At 38.8% G+C, this 20,664-nt stretch overlaps 1 protein-coding gene across 1 annotated transcript; it reads right to left on the bottom strand.

The window, feature by feature from the left end:
- Positions 1–715: 715 nt before the first annotated feature.
- cdx2.L (caudal type homeobox 2 L homeolog) lies at positions 716–10,772 on the bottom strand. Its single transcript, NM_001096486.1, is given in 3 exon segments — positions 716–2,661; positions 4,398–4,546; positions 10,191–10,772. Coding segments are annotated over 3 exon segments (771 nt in total). The 5' UTR covers positions 10,630–10,772; the 3' UTR covers positions 716–2,478.
- Between the last annotated feature and the right edge of the window lie 9,892 nt (positions 10,773–20,664).

Raw genomic sequence — 20,664 nt, 5'->3', positions numbered from 1 at the left:
AAAGCAGTCGATGGCTGTGGAGATTTGGGGAAAAGTTTTGGGAAAGTTTTATTGTGAAATATTGCTTTAAAAATACAACCCTGATGTTGCTGGACTACAACTCCCAGAATGCCTTAACCTTTATAATATTTCACATTATTCTGGGATTTGTAGTCCATCAACAACTGTTGGTTGAGCAGTGCAGTGATTTACTACCCCTTTAAAATTATATTTAGAATTGAATTGCTACTGAAAACAGTATCTGTCTGGCTGTGTAAACTCTCTGCACTCCCAGCCTTCATGCAATGTAGTAAAAGCCCGTGACAAGACTTGGGCATATTTGACTCGTTTTGTTTCGCCAAAAATTCGCCCATCCCTACCCGTGACAGTAACACACAGGAGAACTGAATTCTTCTACATTGTTTGAGTCAGAACCAGAGAAGAGAGTGGGATAATAAAATAAAACCCATGGCTTTCAATTGCAATCGCAGTTACAAATAACGTTAACACCATTCATAAAAAAATGTGTAATGAATTTATGTGGGAAAGTTGCTTAGAAAAAACATTATTTATGTTCTAATGCTGAGGTTGCATACTGGCCTCAAGTCTGAATATACAAGAAAGGGTTTGGATTTTGGCTGGCTCTTTTTATATAGATAAATTCAACACATCTCTTGAATGAATCCCATTGTAGCAGCTATAATAATGTTGCTAAATAATCAGCCACTGTGTCTAATTCGCCACCAAATTTCATCTTTATTTTGCATCGCTCACAAATTCCTTCTGTTCCAACAACTGCAATGATCTGCATGAAGCATGACCCTGCGGCACAGGCATAACCTTTGCAATAAGTTAAATATATCCTCCGAGTTTTTCGTACTTTCTTTAGTTTCTTTTCAAATACAGAGCAGATATAAAACACTCAGAACAACAATTCACAGTTCTTTGCTGCAGGATTCCAAGGTATTGATTCCCCATTCATCTTCGTTGCTGAACCAAACAATGTGCCTAGCCAGATACCAGCAAGGAGAGGCGCAAATGGTGATGTAAACGTCTCCCAACATAATTGCTTTATAGTACAGAAAGAGAGACAGACAGGCTTTTGTGTTAACTGGAGACAGAACTACAACTCCCAGTGGTTGAGGTGCTAAAGGCTGCCTACTCCTGTTTTAATGCCATTCATCATGGTCTATTTATCTGATTGATAAAATGCTGAAATAAAAGATTAATATCAGCAGCAGGATGAACTGGCACCCCTTGAGCTTGGAACCTTTACATTCACACCCAATAGTACTTTGCTCATAGAACTGGGATCAGTTAACTCCTGCATTGCTGTATCTTGGAACTGGGGCTGTATTTAGGTCCGGTGCTTCCGTGGGCACCCACCTCAGCCTCATTGGCACTGCCACCAGATTTAGCTGAAAGCATCCGGTGGTGGGTTGGGGGGGGGGAATTATTTTTTTTCTGGACATCCCTAAAGCTGCTGCCTTAAGCACATGCCCTAAGGTACCAATATAGTAAATACGCCCTGGGTGGAATTCACTAAAATGCTACAGAAGGGGAAGCCACTTATAAATGCCTGTGTGTAAGAGCCCTGAGTGGATGAGGCCCCTGATCTTCAAGCAGCAGGAAATGTCAGCTTACGGGACAAGGTCTCTTACCACTGGACAGGGAAGAGGTTGCATTTGAGAAAGGGAGATGGGAGCCCCGTGTATGCCACACACTGCTGGCACAGTATAACTTACAATAAAATATTTTAATAGAAGGGATCTAATCCTGCATTGAAATGTCGGTGTGCTTGCTTCTATTCTATTGCATGCGGCAGGGTACTATACATATCATTTGCTTTGAAGATGGTTAAAATTTAACAGAATATTTCCCCCACCCTGTAGCATCTGCTCCCATTAACTGGCACATGTGGAGCTGCCATATCATATAGACGGTCAGCCTTTACCTCTGTAATAACCCATCCTGTCAGGTTATATTTAAGTAAACAAGTAATCCCTGAGACATACAATATCACATAAAAATATCATTTTTGTTACCATTTTATGTACAAATATATTAAAATTAACTGCATATTTTAAAGCCTGGGTTCCAACCCTTCAATCTCATAGGAGAAATGATTTTTAGGTAAAAGTCTATAAGAGTATGCAGGAGTCCTAGGGTGCTGTCAGTGACCCCCCAAGGATACACACCCAATGAATAGCAGTCCATTCCTGGGTGTTACTGTTAGCAGCTCCCAGTTGTATCCACCTAATGGGTACCAGGAAGAGCCTGGGTAGGCAGGTGATACTATTAGCAGCCCCCAGTTGCATATAAAACCAGGGAGTAGCTGTCAGAGCTCCCCATCAATCCAACTACTTAAGAAGGGTCTTGCTCATAGTGACTTCCATGCACAAACAGCACCATCTGGGTCCATGTCCAACCAGCTGGGGATCCAGAGAGTGGGCCAGTCTGTGAGAGCTGCTCATGATCAAGCATTCAGATGTAGGGGTTTCACTGTGTGACAGCATTTGGCAAGCCCCCCACATTACTCGTAGCATGTTGTATCATGTGGTGGGTAATGGAAGGTTCTGGGCTGAGAGTGTCTGGTCCATTTTGGCCAGCCTGAGTCTGCTGGATTCTTTTCTTGTTGATTTTTCTTTCTTTGGCTCTTCTGTTTTGAAACCAGATCTTTACCTGGAGGTGAAAAAATGGCAGCAAATGATCAAGCCAAGGTTCATTTTATTATATGCTGGGACTTGGTTAGTAACATTTCAGAAAAAGCATGAATTATGGAAACTCGTTCGTGAAGATTCTCGTTCATCCGGGTCATGGTACATCTGTAGAGATAAGTCGAATCAACTGGGCTTGTTGTGTTTTTTTTCCTTGAAGATGTTGTGCCAGTCATCCAACTGACTTTCTCAATTCTCAATAACAAGTTATTCTGAACTGAGAAAGCCAGTTGGATGACTGGTGAAATGTCTTCAAGGAAAATAAACGCAGCAAGTCCAGTTGATTTGACTTATTTCTAGATATTATGGAAACTCCAGTATATGAAAAATAAAATATATGCTGGGGGCATAGGTTTTACTAAAATCTGAAAGGGGTTGTTCACCTTCAAACATTTTTTTCAGTTCATTTGGTTTCAGATAGATAAAGACTTTTTCCAATTAATTTTCTATTTGTGACAGTTTTTCCAATATTGAAGTATAAAGTGTCATTTTTCACCTTCTTATGTCTTTATAAAGCAGCTCAGGGAGGAGGGGGTCGCTGGCTTTGTAAACTCTTCTAAACTGATACATTTTGTTGATACGTTTCCTATCTTTGTCTCTGCTGAGCAGAATCCCAGAGTGTCATTAAAAGCAGCTGTTAGAGTTGATACAATAGTTACTAATATTCCACAGATGCTGCTGAGAAATGTATCAACTAATGTAGCAAATTCTTTAAAATCTGCACTTGGATCACTGAGCTGCCAGACTGAAACACCAGAGACAGGGACAATCAACTTCGATTTTGGAGAAATGGTAAGAAATAAAAAATAAAAATAAATTGAAGAAAGTCTTTATTTCTGATGAATGATCTGAAAACAACTCAACTGAAAATAAGTGCTTAGAAAGTGAACAACCCCTTGAAGAGACCAGCAGAATTGCAACCCTGATGTGATAATAAGCCATCACCAGTAACAATTAAATCAATTAACCTAAGGGGGTACAAAATTTTGGCTAATGAAAGAAAATGTAATTCTAAGTATCTTTCCACAAACATTAATTATACGGGATTAAAGTCAATTCCTAGATGTATCAATCCAGACCACTGTGAAGAAGCATGTAAGGTTGCCCTCTGCTACATTGTTTCAAGAGACAGACTGCAGAAGGACAAATACATTTACAGCCAGTACCAATTCTACTGAATGTATATTGGAAAGTTCATTAGAACTATTTTTATCGTAAGGTTTACTTCTGCTTGTATACAAAATCTCCTTTATGAAGATGATAGCAATGGACAAGTGAAGCCCACCGGGATACCAGGAGAAGTCTCAGTGGGCCCAGGTGTCAGTGGGCCTCTTGCTTCAAACCATTTGGCCTATTTCATGGTCATTCTCTATTTTTTTATGGGAAAAAAGAGGCTTAATAATGGAAGAATTGTGTATAGTATGTGGAGTAAAGAGACTACAAGAATAAAGAGGTTGAGTGAGGAAAGGAGGTATAATAGTTTGGAAAGTGGGTCCTCAGCCTAAGGTTTTCTGGTGGGCCCTTGGCTGCAGAACCTCTTGGGCACTATAAGGTGTTGATACTGCTTGCAGCTCTGAGGCTTTGGCAGGTACAGTAACTGCCCAATTCCCAAGTTACTGATGTGGCACCCAGGGGCAGTCTCCCAGGAAAATAATGGACCCAGCACTATTTTATGCAATCTATTTGCTCCTTGGTCCTCACCTGCCTCTCGGAGAGCCCCAGACCGACTGCCAGCTCTGCCTTCCTCCTGATAGTGATATATCTGCTGTAATGGAATTCCTTCTCCAGCTCTAACCGCTGCTGATCTGTGTATACAACGCGATACTTGTCCTTTGTCCTTGTCTTGGATCCTGGGGGAGAAGTCAGAAGAGCGCTGTCAGTTGTAATTGCAGAACACTGTATTGTCTCTACATATATTATTTATTTAACATTTACTAAATATTTGTTTTCTATTCTCTCTCTCTCTATCTCTCTCTCTCTCTCTCTCTCTCTCTCTCTCTCTCTCTCTCTCTCTATATATATATATATATAAAGCAAAAAAACTTCCGCACTCATAGGTCTTGATAAGTGAAAAAAAGCTGGTAGATTTATTTCAACGTTTTGGCTTACAAACTCAAGCCGTCATCAGGATATATATATTTTTGAATGATTTTATATATATATATATATATATATATATATATATATATATATATATATATATATATATATATATATATATATATATATATAATCATTCAAAAAGACCACCAACATTGGGAATTTTGTTGAAACAAGTAAAAAAATTGTATTGCATATACAGCCATTTAAAGCGGTGTGCCACCCTACGGATATATATATATATATATATATATATATATATATATATATATATATATATATATAGTCCCACAAAAGTACAGCACTCAACAGGTCCTGTGCAAACAAAAATAAGCTTTTTTTTTTATTTAATTTGCAAAAATAAAAAGTTACAAAAAAAATAATCTTTGTTTGCACAACACCTGTTGAGTGCTGTACTTTGTGGGACTATTACATTATTTGTTACCAGCACCAAGACAAATATATAGATGTGTGTGTATATATCAGTCTGCATATTGTTATGCATATTACAATGCACAGGAGAAATTGCATTTGAATTTGGAAGAATATGATATATTTTACTTATTCCAAGCCCAAAGAGATCCGCACTCACAGGTCTTTTTGAAATAAGATAATATACTTTATTTCAGAGCTGCATAATATATATATATATATATATATATATATATATATATATATATATATATATATATATATATATATATATATATATATATATATAATTTAGGATCTCAGGATTAAGATAGTGATAAGAATACGAATACTAATAATATAATGCACCACACACATCAGACAAGGAAGGGGTATATTTGATTGGTGTAAATCACTTTAACTGGAATAATCTAAAATTATAATCTTACATAAAAGTGCCAGGCTGCAATGTAATAACTGTAATACTGGAGACCTTAAGTTATTTCAACCTAATAATTATTATTAGTAGTAGTAGAAGGAGTATTTTGATATCAAGAGAATGAAATATTATATTGTATAATTAATTTGAAGTTTCCAATGGTTACTTTTAAACAATAATATAAAAAAAAACAATGACAACAAAAAGATAGATAAACATTAACTGCTCAATTAAATACATTATTTATCTTTTTTGTTGACATTGTTTTTTGTTTTATATTATTGTTCTAGAGTAAAATAACCATTGGCAAAGCTTCAAATTAATTATACAATCCGATCAACTGTTCAATTAAACATGAACTGTTCTAAAATAAATAAATTTTTACAAAAAAAAACCAAAAGAAACGATTCTAGCAAATTCGTTGTTGTTGATCACAGCGAAATGAAGTCGATTAAACGCTTTAACAAATATGAATGCAGAAGTGGATGGATCGCTTCTCCTTTTCCCTGGATGATCTGTAGGGAATTACTATATAAATGACACCCATATTACAACTAATCATCTTTAATTTGATAGGTGTTGTAAAATAAAAGTACAATTAGCGCCAATTTGGCCTTGTAACCCTCAATTGACAATACAGGTCTATGTCTGTGATGAAAAATGATATGAAAATTCACCTGCCACCGTTACTATTACACTGGGAAACACTTTATTCGTTTGTTTTTTTTTTAATTTCAAGGGTCGCAAGAAGTCGGCAGCTGCAATCGCAACAATCGCAAGGATTTATTTATTTATTCCGTATTTTGAATACATTCGGCGACGTATCCGTTTTGTAAAGGGGACGTTGTGTTGTAAGGGAACGTAAAAACAAAATGAACTACCTGGGCCAAGTGGCATCCTTTTAAATCAATCGAATTGAAATAGACGAGTTAAAAATCAAGTCTCCAGTAGGGAGTTGAATGGAAAGAGAGCTGGAGGAGTAGAGCTTAGATCCTAGAATTAAGGCAAGACGCGGCCCTCCAGTTGCAACTCCCAGCGCTCACCTACTTTCATGGTCGTAGCTCTTTGCTAAATTGATATTTCTATGCAGAAATATTGAATCGAATTGGGTTTACAAGGATAAAGAAGCTGAGTAGGAGCAGGGGCAGAAGTCTAGGCGACAGAGACGTTTGAAGTCGCACTATCAGCTGCATCTTGTAGTAGGTGTGTAATGCCTGGCAGGCTGACTTTGTTCAGGTTAAACTCTACAAGGGAGAACAAAGACCCCCTGGAGAGGGGACAAGGCAGATCAGAGAGAATTGGGCAGTGTCAATGAATGGAGAACACAGGGGCTAACAATGAGCTACAAGGCAAAATGTTATCAGGCCTATAGATATTTGGAATTACCACTACTGAACAAACGCCGCCGCCGAAACCTTTCATCCCCGACATTAACATAAAGCGACAAACAACAATAGCAGTGGGTCTATACCAGAACCAACACTAGAAACAGCAGCCCAGAACTGGACCCCATTCATTCCAATACCTACAGCCAGTCTGATCCTAGAAGCAAAAAAATAAATAAATAATAATTATTTCTTTGGAAATAAAAAAACACTCAACCAGAACCAGCATTAACAAAGCAATTTGGCCTGCAGTCCAACGCAGGGAATCATTGTAGGCCCATTTTACACAGACCTTTTATTTTTCTGTAATTATAGATTTTTTTTCAACTACACGCGACAAACTCTATTAACTATTAAGATACCAAAGGGATGCAAAAAAAAGAGCAGCTTTATTGGACATGGGCTGACAATCTAATGTGAAATGGAACAGACTCCATTGTCAGCAGATTTTAGAAATTATCATTTTATTTCTCTATTTTGAAAATCACCAGGACTGGAGACATGACTGTCAATGTTCGATACTGAGCCAGGGTTGCAGGGAGTTGTATTTAGCGTTTCCCCTCTTTCTCTCTCCTGCTAGGAGGGTCTTGTCAAAAATCTTTATTTACTGCTATTTGCAGCGTGTTTTCCGGTCTCAGGGGGAAACAATGGGTTACAAGGTGGATATCAAAGCAAAGACGCATGACAGATGTGCGACTGGCGCAGACAGCACCCTCTTCCCTATAATCAAGAGTGCAACTCAAAGGCAACATTAACATGACAAGAGGACAGGGCGCCTGACTTTCTCGCCATCCAGGTGAAAGGGACATCACCCTGCTCCTATCTGACCCCTCAAATCTACCCCCCAGCTGTCTCCTGTGCACAGCGACCCCCCAAACACACAAACACTGCAGGTCCAATGATATATTGCTCATTCTGCATTAAAGAGAAAAGTCATATATATATATACACATATATATAATCGATCAGGAGATCAGATATAGGGAACAGATATATTTCTACTTGCTATATACATTATTCTAACTCTCAAAAAATCATATGCCCTAGTGAAGTTATATCAGTATATATATATATCTATATACATACTTCTATGTCTCCAATAATCATAATATATATATATATATATATATATATATATATATATATATATATATATATATATATATATATATATATATATATACACACACACATACTTCTATGTCTGAAATAATCATAATATGATATAATCATAATAATGTCCTAGTGGAGTCATATAAGTATGGAATAATAAAAGGTATAATTGAATCTTTACTGTAACATATGCAAACTACATACAAAAACATAGACAACACACACACACACACACATATATATACATATATTTGTGTGTGTTTGTGTTTTTATATGCAATCCATTTACATAGTAGAATGCAATCTTTAAAATATGCAGATTGCATACTAATACATGTACATTACACAAATAAATAGATGTATTGGATATGTATTTGTTTCCACTCCTTATACAGAGTATAATGACATCTTTAACATATGCAGTAATGCAGATAATATACAAATACACATTCAATCCCCAAATATACATATGTCTTGTATCACATGCAACCCATATACACATAAAATACAATCATCTTTCTAAAATATGTAAATTGAATACAAATACATATACACTCCGCAAATATATGTATTGTATATGTATTTGTATGCAACCCATATACACAGTATAATGGAATAAATAAATATTTATATATATATATATATATATATATATATATATATATATATATATATATATATATATATATAAAATAATATATATATATATATATCTCTGTCTTATTGTACAGCGTGGTGCAATGTGTTCTATTGCGCCTAATAAATATCTATAATTTGAATACAATACACTAAGGGCGTGAGCAGCCCCCCAGCACAACATAAATGCAGAGATTGTCAGAGCTCAGTAAATACACTGTCTCTAAACAAAGCCCAATATAACTGATTCAGATTTAATAGATCAGGAATATCTACTTAATGAATGCGTCAGAAAGCGATAGAAGAGGCTGCAGGATTCACAGGATTCTAATAAGGCATAAATGATATATAATTGGCCATAACTAGGGCAACAAGAAGGCTTTTTTAAGTGTCACTGGGTCGAGGGTCATTTTGCCTGTTTTAAATTCCAAAAAAAAAAAATAGAATGGAGAAAAAGTCTGCTTTATACCCAGGGTATAAACATCTAATTGGAATTTAGAATTATCTTTATTATGTAGCAATAAATTGTAACTGGTGAAACATTTCTACCAACGTTACAGTGTTACATGATTGCATTTTATTTCTAAAAATCATGGTCTTTGTCTTTTTTTATGCACTTTTGACATAAATTGGCAAATCTTCTTTTCAGTTCCTAAATTCCGTTTTAACCACTTACCTGCCAGCAGAAGAGCAGTCAATATTAAAATGTTTATGCAACTGCAGTTTAATAGGGCGATTTTTTTTTTAGACTGAACGAATATAAAAAGTAACAGTCCCCCCAAAATCCACCAATTAAAGCGCAGAAATTAATAGTATTTTTCCTGGCGTAGAACTGTAATTCGATCTAACCCTCGGATTTTTACACAAAACAAGAAAAAGGAGCGCATTTCTGTCCGATGACTAACGTTTCCTGGGAATTACCTGCCAGAAAGTTAAAATTTAACGCCTCCCCTTGTCAGATGAATGGGCACTGAAAAGCAGAACTGGGTAGTGCGAGTTTCGTTGTATTTAGGTATTATTTTTCTTGTCTTGTTTTTTCTATCATTTTGAATTGGACTTGTGACTGCAGTCTTGCAAGTCGCACATCCTATATAGAGATCTACAAAGTCTTGTTCCATTTTGAATTGGACTTGTGACTGCAGACTGCAGTCACAAGTCCAATTCAAAATAGAACAAGACTTTGTAGATCTCTATAGGATGTGCGACTTGCAGGACTGCAGTGTCTTGTTCTACTTTGAATTGGACTTGTGACTGCAGTCCTGCAAGTCGCACGTCCTGTAGAGATCTACAAAGTCTTGTTCTATTTTGAATTGGACTTGTGACTGCAGTCCTGCAAGTCGCACATACTATATAGAAATCTACAAAGTCTTGTTGGGAGTTGAAGCTAATAAGGGGGGTGTAGGTGGCTTACCCGGTATGTTTGCCTGGGGGACTGGTTTCCTGAGCCATTCGTAGTGATGCCGTCGGTGTTCATCTTCTGATTCTGGCGATAGTTGAGCTGGTGGTGGGGGCCCAGCTGGTAATACCCCAATACAAGGCTGTCCTTGCACCTGCGCCGGGGAATAGTCAGGGCTAAAGGTCATGTTCCCTACAGGAGAGGGGTTGATGTGAGAGTGCCCGGGGGAATAAGTTGGATGAACCCCCCATTCATCCCTTGGGGGTCCATAGGGGGTGATCCAGCCAGTGGAGGAGCCAGAGGAAGGTGCCCCGTGCTCTATCCCCATTGCATGGTATCCGGCATAGTCAGGGTACTGGGGGGCAGTGGGGTAGTTGTGCAGCCCCGGGTGGGCGCGCATAGATCCAGGGTACATGGCAGCAGCGTCCTTTTCCAACAAGTAACTCACGTACATGGTGGCAGGGGGGTGCCAGTCAGCTGCATAATCCTCTGCCCCTCTAACTGCCAGCTCAGATGCCTGGAGAAGCCCCCGATGCCTGTGAGCTCGCCCGACAACTTCCACTCAGCAACAGCAGCAGCAGTAGCCCATTGGCCTAGCACCCATCAAATGCAGCCACTACTACTTGCCTCTATTAGTATGGGCGCTCCCGCCACACGTGACGTCACGCTAGCCTCCTCCCCCTCCCCCCGCGCTATTTGCATGTAAAGGAGATAAGAGGAGGCAGCAAGCTGATCCCAGAGAAATACTCCAACCTTTATTGTCTCACAGCTTCCTCCTGCCATTACCAAGCCCTGCACTTTAACCTTCAGTCATGGGTTCAAAGAGCTCAGCCGAGCAATTGGCTCTACAGGCAACAAACAAGGGCCAAGTGGGCAAATATCAACTCCCTTCTCTGATGTCTTCTATAATAATATGTAATACATACACTGATGACATCATTAACGTGTAGCTGAGAATAACGGGGTTCTTTATAGTAGTAGATATTCTTTTGACATTCACTATCTGCATAACTATCCATTATTATTATTATTATTATTACATTATTATTAGCAACATGTATTTATCTATCTATCTATCTGTGTCTTTCTGTCTGTCTATCTGATCTCTATATAATTTTCCATCAATCAATCATCTACCTATAATTTAACCATCTATTATCATCTGTAATTCCCTATTTCATCTATCTATCTATTATCTATCTATTATCTATCTATCTATCTATCTATCTATCTATCTATCTATCTATCTATCATCTATCTATCTATCTATCTATCTATCTATCTATCTATCTATCTATCTGACTCTGTCTTTCTGTCTATCATGTATCTGATCTTTAAATAATTTTCCATCAATCAACCATCTACCTATAATGTATCCATCTATTATCATGTATAATTCCCTATTATATCATAGATCTGTCTTTCTATCTATTATCTCTCTCTCTCTCTCTCTCTCTATCTATCTATCTATTATCTATCTATCTATCTATCTATCTATCTATCTATCTATCTATCTATCTATCTATCTATCTATCTATCTATCTATCTATCTATCATGTCTTCTTTTATCACACATAAATGTATCCATTCACCTATCATGCATGTGTGTGTTATTTTGTGAATAAGGTCTGCATCTCTCTTTCTATCATCTATAATCGATTTGTGTCATATATAAATGTAACCAAGCACTTTGTATCTCATTAATTAGAGAACATGATATTGCAGGGGAGTCATGGGGGTTTGCTGCTCTATTAATAGAGCTATCTAGAAAGCTGTTTGTAAATAAGGGATATATATATATATGACTCTTTTATTACTGCACATGTCTAAGCGTGCTCAGTGTATTAGTGCAAGTAGAGATAGAGATTCTCTGTAGTAAATCTGATAATCTCTTCATTGCTTTGCTGACTACTAACGAGAAACCTTCCTTTCTGCAATTTATTCAGTGCGAATAATCCCAAACCCTTGTCCACCCCGGTCCGGTACCTCCAGCGTCAGGTTCGGAATCCTGATCTTTAACATAATATTTGGGTCATGCGCTTTTGCTATTCAGTCAGTTGGAACTGCGGGAACGAATTTATATTATTCGGGATTATTTCTAATTAGCCCATAGGCAAACCTTTGCAATTGAGAACCCAAAATGCTTTTCAAAATGAGTTGAAATACAAAACACATAAAGAAAACCTGCCAAATATTTGTAACTTTCGGAGCAAATTGTTACAATTATTATTATTATGTTAAAAATGAATTAGGGGGAAACAATGTCCAGCCAGAACAATTCTTATATAAGTATTTATTTCCATTGTAAATCTACATGTTGCAACTGGTTGATGTCTTGTTCAAATTGATGTTATTTATGGCTGAAAGTAAAATGATGGGTTACAATGTTTCTTTCAGGAAAGGGAATCTAAATATTAAATCAGAAATTCTTTTTCTAAACAGTTTTTTAATGAAATATTTTTGGCAATTGTGTTTCATAAAATATATTAGCAGCTGATCACAGCCAGGTAATTCCTATAATTGACATAATAATAATTATAATATGTTTTGTAGGGCTTCCAGTTGCAGGAAAGAATAAGGAGATTCTCCCCTCTTGAGAGAATTCCCTCCAGTCAATTTTTAATTTCCAAAGGAACAACACATTCAAAGTAAAAAAAATCTTATTTCGAATTGAATAAAAATAAAGTATATATGGTTGATTTTAACCTAAATGTCCTGGTGTTTTGTGTGTAATTAAATTGTAAGCTCTTGTATCTGTAATAATAATAATAATGATAATAATAATAACAGTTAATACATGAATAAACGTAGATGCCAATTTTTGTCTATTATTGAAAGGTTTAAAGATGTCATTTTAATTCGTTTGTACCAAAACGGTTCAGGCGCTATTTGCATCTATTCCCACATACACGCACACGAAAAGAACAACCTATGAATACAGAGTAACTTTGGGGCCATAAATAATCATTAATTACTTAACTGGTGTGAAAGTCTAGAGCAGTTATTGTTAGTGGCCAATCTATTCTGTATAGGTGCCCACAGACCTCTATTAGAGAATTTGTATGGGATACACAGTTCCCCTGGCAGCTGTAGGGTCGCTGGGGATTTAGGAGATTTAGCGCCATGGTGTCAATTGCAGTGATATATTGTGCAAAGAGAAAAGTCTGTCAGTGCAGGGAAGTGGGGAAAGCACAGTACTGTATGTGTCTCTGTCAGGTTCCAAAGTTCTTTGAGTGTAACTACAGGCAAGAGACTCATATGCTGCAAATAATCTCTCTGGATCCATATTTATTTAACAAAACTAAAACAAAAAGAAAATAAAAAAAATAAATTAAAATGAATTATGGATACAAATGGGACACAATTAAAGAGATACTGACACCAGAAATGAAACCTGTATGTGTCTCTGTCAGGTAAGAGACTCATATGCTGCAAATAATCTCTCTGGATCCATATTTATTTTACACACAAAAAAAAAATTAAAATGAATACAAATGGGACACAATTAAGGGTAGGGACACACTGGGCGATTTGGGGAGATTTAGTCGCCTGGCGACTAATCGCTGCGACTTTCCACGACCAATCTTCCCCGAATGCCTCCCCTCGCTCTGTGCCTGGCTAAGGGCTGGGACACACTGGGCGATTTGGGGAGATTTAGTCGCCTGGCGACTAATCGCCGCGACTTTCCACGACCAATCTTCCCCAAATGCCTCCCCTCGCTCTGCGCCTGGCTAAAATGAAAATCGCCTGCGCTAATCACACGCGGCGATTCGTTTTCCGAAGTCGCCCGAAGTTTCCTCGTGAGGCAACTTCGGGCGACTTCGGAAAACGAATCGCCGCGTGTGATTAGCGCAGGCGATTTTTCATTTTAGCCAGGCGCAGAGCGAGGGGAGGCATTCGGGGAGAAAAGTCGCGGCGATTAGTCGCCAGGCGACTAAATCTCCCCAAATCGCCCAGTGTGTCCCAGCCCTTAAATGAAAAATCGCCTGCGCTAATCACACGCGGCGATTCGTTTTCCGAAGTCGCCCGAAGTTTCCACTTCGGGCGACTTCGGAAAACGAATCGCCGCGTGTGATTAGCGCAGGCGATTTTTCATTTTAGCCAGGCGCAGAGCGAGGGGAGGCATTCGGGGAGAAAAGTCGCAGCGATTAGTCGCCAGGCGACTAAATCTCCCCAAATCGCCCAGTGTGTCCCAGCCCTAAAGAGATACTGACACCAGGAATGAAACCTGTATGTGTCTCTGTCAGGTTCCAAAGTTCCTTGAGTGTAACTGCAGGCAGGAAGCTCATATGCTGCAAATTATCTCTCTGGATCCATATTAATTTTACAAAACTCAAACAAAAAAAGTAAAATGAATTATTGATACAAATTGGACACAATTAAAGAGATACTGACACCTGAAAGGAAACCTTTTTTTACATCTTTCATAATAGTGTCTTTGCATGCTATTTATCATTTTGCCATAAAAGTATTTGCCTGATGCTTCACATTACCTGTCTGATCCCCCATGTTTCTCTATGAGGGGGCTGCCATATTTGTGCAGCAGAAGCCCATTAGCATTAGACTCTCTTACAGTCAGGTTGGCAAAAGGGAAAGTCAGGTTGGCAAAACAATCAGGTTTAGGAACTTCAAGTAACAATTACTTATAACTATCAGCAAAAAATGATCAACATGACTTATCATCATCATTTATTTATATAGCGCTGTCAAGATACGCATATAGGTAACTTTTAATGTACATTAATATATTGAAGAGATGTTTTTTTAGTGTCAGTATCACTTTAAGGACAATTCAGCAGAAGATTACACCCATACACACAGCTAACGTACAGCATGCACCTGTATAATGTGAATTGACTAAGAAATACCTGTAACATGCTTTTCTGCAGCAGCCCACAATAACTGCAATTCTGGGAGGAAACTTTTTCATAGCACAGGTATGGGATATGTTATCTGAAAACTCATTATCAAGAAAGCTCCGAATTACAGAAAGGCAGTCTCCCATAGATTTCATTTTATAAAAAGAATCCAAATTTTTAACTTTTTCTGTGTAATAATGAAACAGTAGCTTGTACTTGATCCCAACTAAAATATAATTAATCCTTATTGGAAGCAGAACCCGCCTATTGGGTATATTTAATGTTTATATGATTTTCTAGTAGATGTAAGGTACAATGATCCAGATTACAGCAAGATCCATTATCCGGAAAACCCCAGGCCCCGAGCATTCTGGATAACAGATCCCATACCTGTGTAATGACTGGTACATTCCCTTGGGTTTGTAAAATGAGCCTTTTGGCTCATTGTAAGGGAAAACGGATTTTGAGATGCACCCTTTGCTTCTAAGGCCTCTCTCATGGAGCTGATTTTGTAGCAGAGATGATAAGTTACAGTATTTATTTTTGCACCATTATCTGTCCCGTGTGTGTCTGCTGATAGGCCAGTGCCATGCTTGTCCATGCACACACAAGTGGGGGCAGTCACTAGCATTTCTGCCCTTTCTTCACTGGCCTGATGCTTATTAATATACGATGTACTACATGTTTATATGCATTGCAAAAAGGCAATTATTAGCCCCTTTCTAAAAAAAATAAAATAAAAAAATAAAAGTTATTATAGTTAGATATAACAAGCAAACATTGACCAATATCTTGATACCTTGGCAAATCAGAAGATATTTCCCCTTTAAAATCAAGGAAACCACCAAGGCCCAGATCAGGTCCTGAGAATCCCAGATTGGTGCAGTGACAGGTTGATCCTGTGCCACTAGGGTATCCAATCAGCTCTCTCTCTGCAATAGAAAAGAGCAATTAAAACTAGGGATGCACCGAATCCACTATTTTGGATTCGGCCGAACCCCCGAATCCTTTGCGAAAGATTCAGCCAAATACCAAACGGAATCTGAATCTTGATTTGTATATGCAATTAGGGGTGGGAAGGGGAAACCATTTTTTACTTTCTTGTACGCAATTTCCCTCCCGCCTCTAATTTGCATATGCAAATTAGGATTCAGATTCGGTTCGGCCTGGCAGAAGGATTTGGCTGAATCCGAATCCTGCTGATTCCCGAACTGAATCCTGGATTCGGTGCATCCCTAATTAAAACAAAACATACACTCACAGGCAATTATTGAGTTACCAAATCAGTTTCAGACTAGGGGCTGCCACTTCAGAGGACCCAAATCCCACAGGCCCCCTGCTGCAACCACAATCCCCCTGGGCTCCTTGCCCCAACCACAACCCACCTACACCCCCCTGGCATGTACCATCCTCTTCTTGCAGCCACAATCGGGGAGAGAGGTCAGGGGGCAGCACTGCACAAGTCTACAGGAGGAGTTGCTGGGGCCCACCTGGTTTTTCCTGGTGTCCTGCAGGTCCAGTCTGACCCTGTACCAAATTTATTCTGCAATTAATTTGGTTCCCCAGAGAAAAAGGTCAAGAAACACTATTATATGGTGCTTAGTGATGTCATCAGTGATAAAAGGTGCTTTGTGATGTCATTTTTCCTATACCTATCATTAAACCTTGTGCATTACAAGAAATAATTTATAATATGAGAATATAAAATGTCAAATCAGAGTTTCATGACCTGTATAGAATCACTCAGCCTGTTGCCTGATACCGTTATGTATCAAACAGCTGTATGTACAGTATGTTGTATGTATTACAATATGGGGGTCCTTATTTCCTATATATTCTATTCTTTATCCATTCTGGCAGTGCAAACATGCCCATATACACATAGATTAAAAAAAAAAAATCACATTTCTTTAGACTGATCTGTATTTAAGGGATATTTGTTTGAAGCGCTATTGACCCCTACAGTGCTTCCACCAAAAATTCCCATTTATCTTTCCCATATCAGTATTTAAGGAAATGTACATAATGGTCGGTATTGACCCCCTAAATGGCAGCAAAGCTGTTAGCAAACACGCCTGCTCATGGACTGTTAAATTGCTTTCCAATATTTGTCAGGCTAAAACAAATGGAGCTGTTTGTGCCGGATTCCAGACAGTGAGACGATTGTGACTTGGCCTTCGAGTGCAAGTATTTACTGCAAGGGAACAAGTGTGGGATATTGCGTGAAGAACTTCCTTCTTGTGGTGGGTGGGTGATCATATTCTACTGGGACAACTGATGGAGTTCTGGTGGATAACACATACATAATACAGGTTCTTCTGGTCAGGCCATGTTGGATTTTACTGGGACCAATACTATGAGCACAGTTAAGCTCATCCACTTAACAATTTGTTTGCCATAAGGAAATAGTTTATAGCTGGCTGCTGCCCAGAAACATGTCCCAATGTGCTTCTCAGCCACATAGTTGGCCAACTGGTCTAGAGTGACAGAAATAGTGGCTGATATCTACCCATACACGGGCATTTATAGCTGAGTAAGCCACACATTTACAAAAAGAGCATTACAGAAATTCAAGATGGGGGCAACTAAAGGATATTAGTATATAGCCTGCTGCCTTATTGGTTGGATATTACCAATTAGTTTGAATGAAGGGAATGAGAATAAGGTAATTCCCCAGTTACGTGCAATGCCTCGCACATGAATAAAGAATAGAATTCTTAATGAATCAGATAAAATTGAGCATAGGACTGGCCAGATATGGGATGACTTTGACGTAGTTGGCCAGCTTAAATATATTGCAATATATGGACAAACAATCCCTGTTTTGTTTAAAGGGTAAGGCATTTTTCAGTAGCAGTATGCACAAAATGTCTGTCTTAAATATATTGATAATGGGTTGAGTGCAGAGGACTCTTGTAGTTGTCTATATGTATTTTGTGGTCACAGCCTCATTGCACCCCCGCCTAATGGTTTTAAAAAATAGTGGTGAGCACAACTTTCCCTTGTTTGTTACATGAATAAAGAATGGCCAGTGGCCAAACAGATACAGTTACCCTACTGTGGGCAATTTTAGGCTCACCTACGAGGGCACTTGCCCTGGGCCTTGAGTATCACTGGGGTCCCATGAAAGGAAATGTCGCTGGTTAAATGTGAATAGCTGCTGTCACTTTATGGCACTTTATTATGATTCAACATGGCTAAGGCCAGCTATGGGGAACAAATTAACTGCATTTTAGTAACAGTTTAGCCAGTGGCGTAACTAAATATTACTGGGCCCTACAGCAAATTATTTTTCAGGCCTCCAAAATGTCTAGTGATTTACCTGTTTTATCAATATTTATTGAAATTGTATATGAATTAGGGCCTCATGGGGCCCCTGTGCCTCCTGGTCCCCCTTGCAGCCGCAGGGTCTGCTTCCTCTGTAGTTACGCCCCCAAGTTTAGCCTTGACAGGGGTGTTAAGCTTAAATACGCTATGGCAGAGGTATTATGTTTTTTTGGTTCAGGCATTTTTTTAAAACATTTTTTTGGTTTAGACCCCATTAAGGTGGCCATACACGGGGCAATAAAAGCTGTTGACAGACAATGTTGGCAGCTTATTGGCCCATGAAGGGGTCCTCCAACAGGCTTCTTTATTTGATATCTGTTCGAAAATATCAATTGAACCGGTTAAAAACTCATGAGCAATCAACGAGCCGATGCGGTCCTTGCGCAGACCTCCTGTTTTCCTGTCATTGGATCGATCATTGGTACTAGGATCCACGATTCGTCCGATATCGCCCACTTCAAGGTGGACATATCTGGGAGAGACCTACTCACCTGGAAACCTTGCCAAACCAGTGGATGTCTGACCACAGGGCCAAATAATTAGATCAGCCCAATATTGCCCATCTCAAGGCGGGCATATCAGGGAAAGATCCATGCAGTTAGCAATCTCACCAAACAAACTTTCTGTGTTTGGCAATAACTTACACCACATTCAGTTATGCATATTAGGAAGCAGATAATAAAGGCTGCAATGAGGCCCTTAGCAAACATGCTCTCTAGTGCAATCACACAATCTGCACTGTTGATGCGCACGCATGAAAAAGTAATTGCTGGGGGGCAGCATTGCTCTGCCTTTATTTATCAGCTGCTCTATGGTATGGGGTAAGGACAGGGCCGATTGGCATCTGCACTTTTTGCTGTATTTTTTTTAGTGAGGGGCACCACAAAGTTCCACCTGCTTGTGAGTCCCTATTCCTGCATTACTCCTACAGGTAGCAAGAAGGACCTCAGTGAAGTCTTACATATTGGGCGGGGTCCCTCTAGCTGGTGGCCACTAGACATGTGCCTAATGGCTAATCTGTTACTGCTACAAAACAAAGCACACATGAAAGGAATACTGTCATTTGTTATGTAAAGCTTGCTAGTGTACTTCAAAAAGAAGCAGACCAAGCAATTAGCCTGGGGCTGCATTGTGCAGCCTTGTGAATCCCCCTCCCCCAAGAAGCCGATCTACGAGTCAGGATTGTACTGTATTCGTTTCTGTGCCACTGACATCCCAGACATTATTCATCTCAAAGGGAAGTTTTTGGTTGCTACACGTGTTCTCAATGACCTCCTGGAATGCAGTCAAACTGTTTGTGATGTTTGTGACGGCCAAAGCTCCTAGTTGTATAGGGACAGAAAGGACAGTGTGATACATGCAGAACAGGCTGAAGGCAAATTCACTAAAGGCGAATTCTCACCAGCGACTGCTTTGCCAAACTTCGGCAGGTGCAAATTCGTTACCAGGGCAGTACCCCACAGCAACCAATCAGTGATTGTCTTTTTTTAAGCCAAATATAAGTAGAACAATTAAAGTAGCAATTCGATTGGTTGCCATAAGTTACTGCCCATAGGCAAATTTGCCCAGTGTTGATAAATGAGTCCCACTAGTAACAGGTCAAAGACTACTGAAATGAACTGCATATGGCACAGATGGTATTATATTATTATAGTTATGTGTGTTAATAACACTGTTTTCAAATATTTACAGCACCAGTCATGGATTTCTTTGCTTAAAATGCCTTTATTGAGACATGGGCTCAGACCCCGATGGCAACGTTTCAGACCGCCATCGGTCTTTTATCAAGCCACCCACTGTAACACTGTTACTGTAATAATAACTGTAATGTGTTGTCTCTTGTTGACTTAATTTCTTTTAAAATCCCATGTTATTCCCATGCTTATTCCCTGAATTGTGCTTTATTAATTTAATACCCCTATATCTGATAGCTGTATAATGTCAGTGAAAGCATTACAGGTTTGGGATGTTATCATTTTGGCTCACACAAAAAAATGTACGCTGAGCACAGAATATTGAATATTTTAAGCATTTATACCAAGTTTATGTCATATGTGTGATTGTTGTGGCTCTTGTGTTATGAGCTGGCACCCGCAGAATCATAAGCGTTATGATGTCATCAGGACCAGAAGTGCTGTTAAGGCCTATTTAATCTTAAAACTTAAGCTCAACAACATTTCTAGAGGTGTACAGAGTTATGCCAACCTGTAGCCAATCAGAGTACTAGCATTTGCAGCCAATGACAGCCTTAGCATGTTCACACCTGCACCCAAAAAAGAGCATTGCCAAGTCCAGAACATAAA

This window comes from Xenopus laevis, chromosome 2L (genome assembly GCF_017654675.1).
Source record: "Xenopus laevis strain J_2021 chromosome 2L, Xenopus_laevis_v10.1, whole genome shotgun sequence".
In the NCBI taxonomy this organism is placed as follows: Eukaryota; Metazoa; Chordata; class Amphibia; order Anura; family Pipidae; genus Xenopus; species Xenopus laevis.
This window is presented reverse-complemented; position numbering and strand designations above follow the sequence as displayed.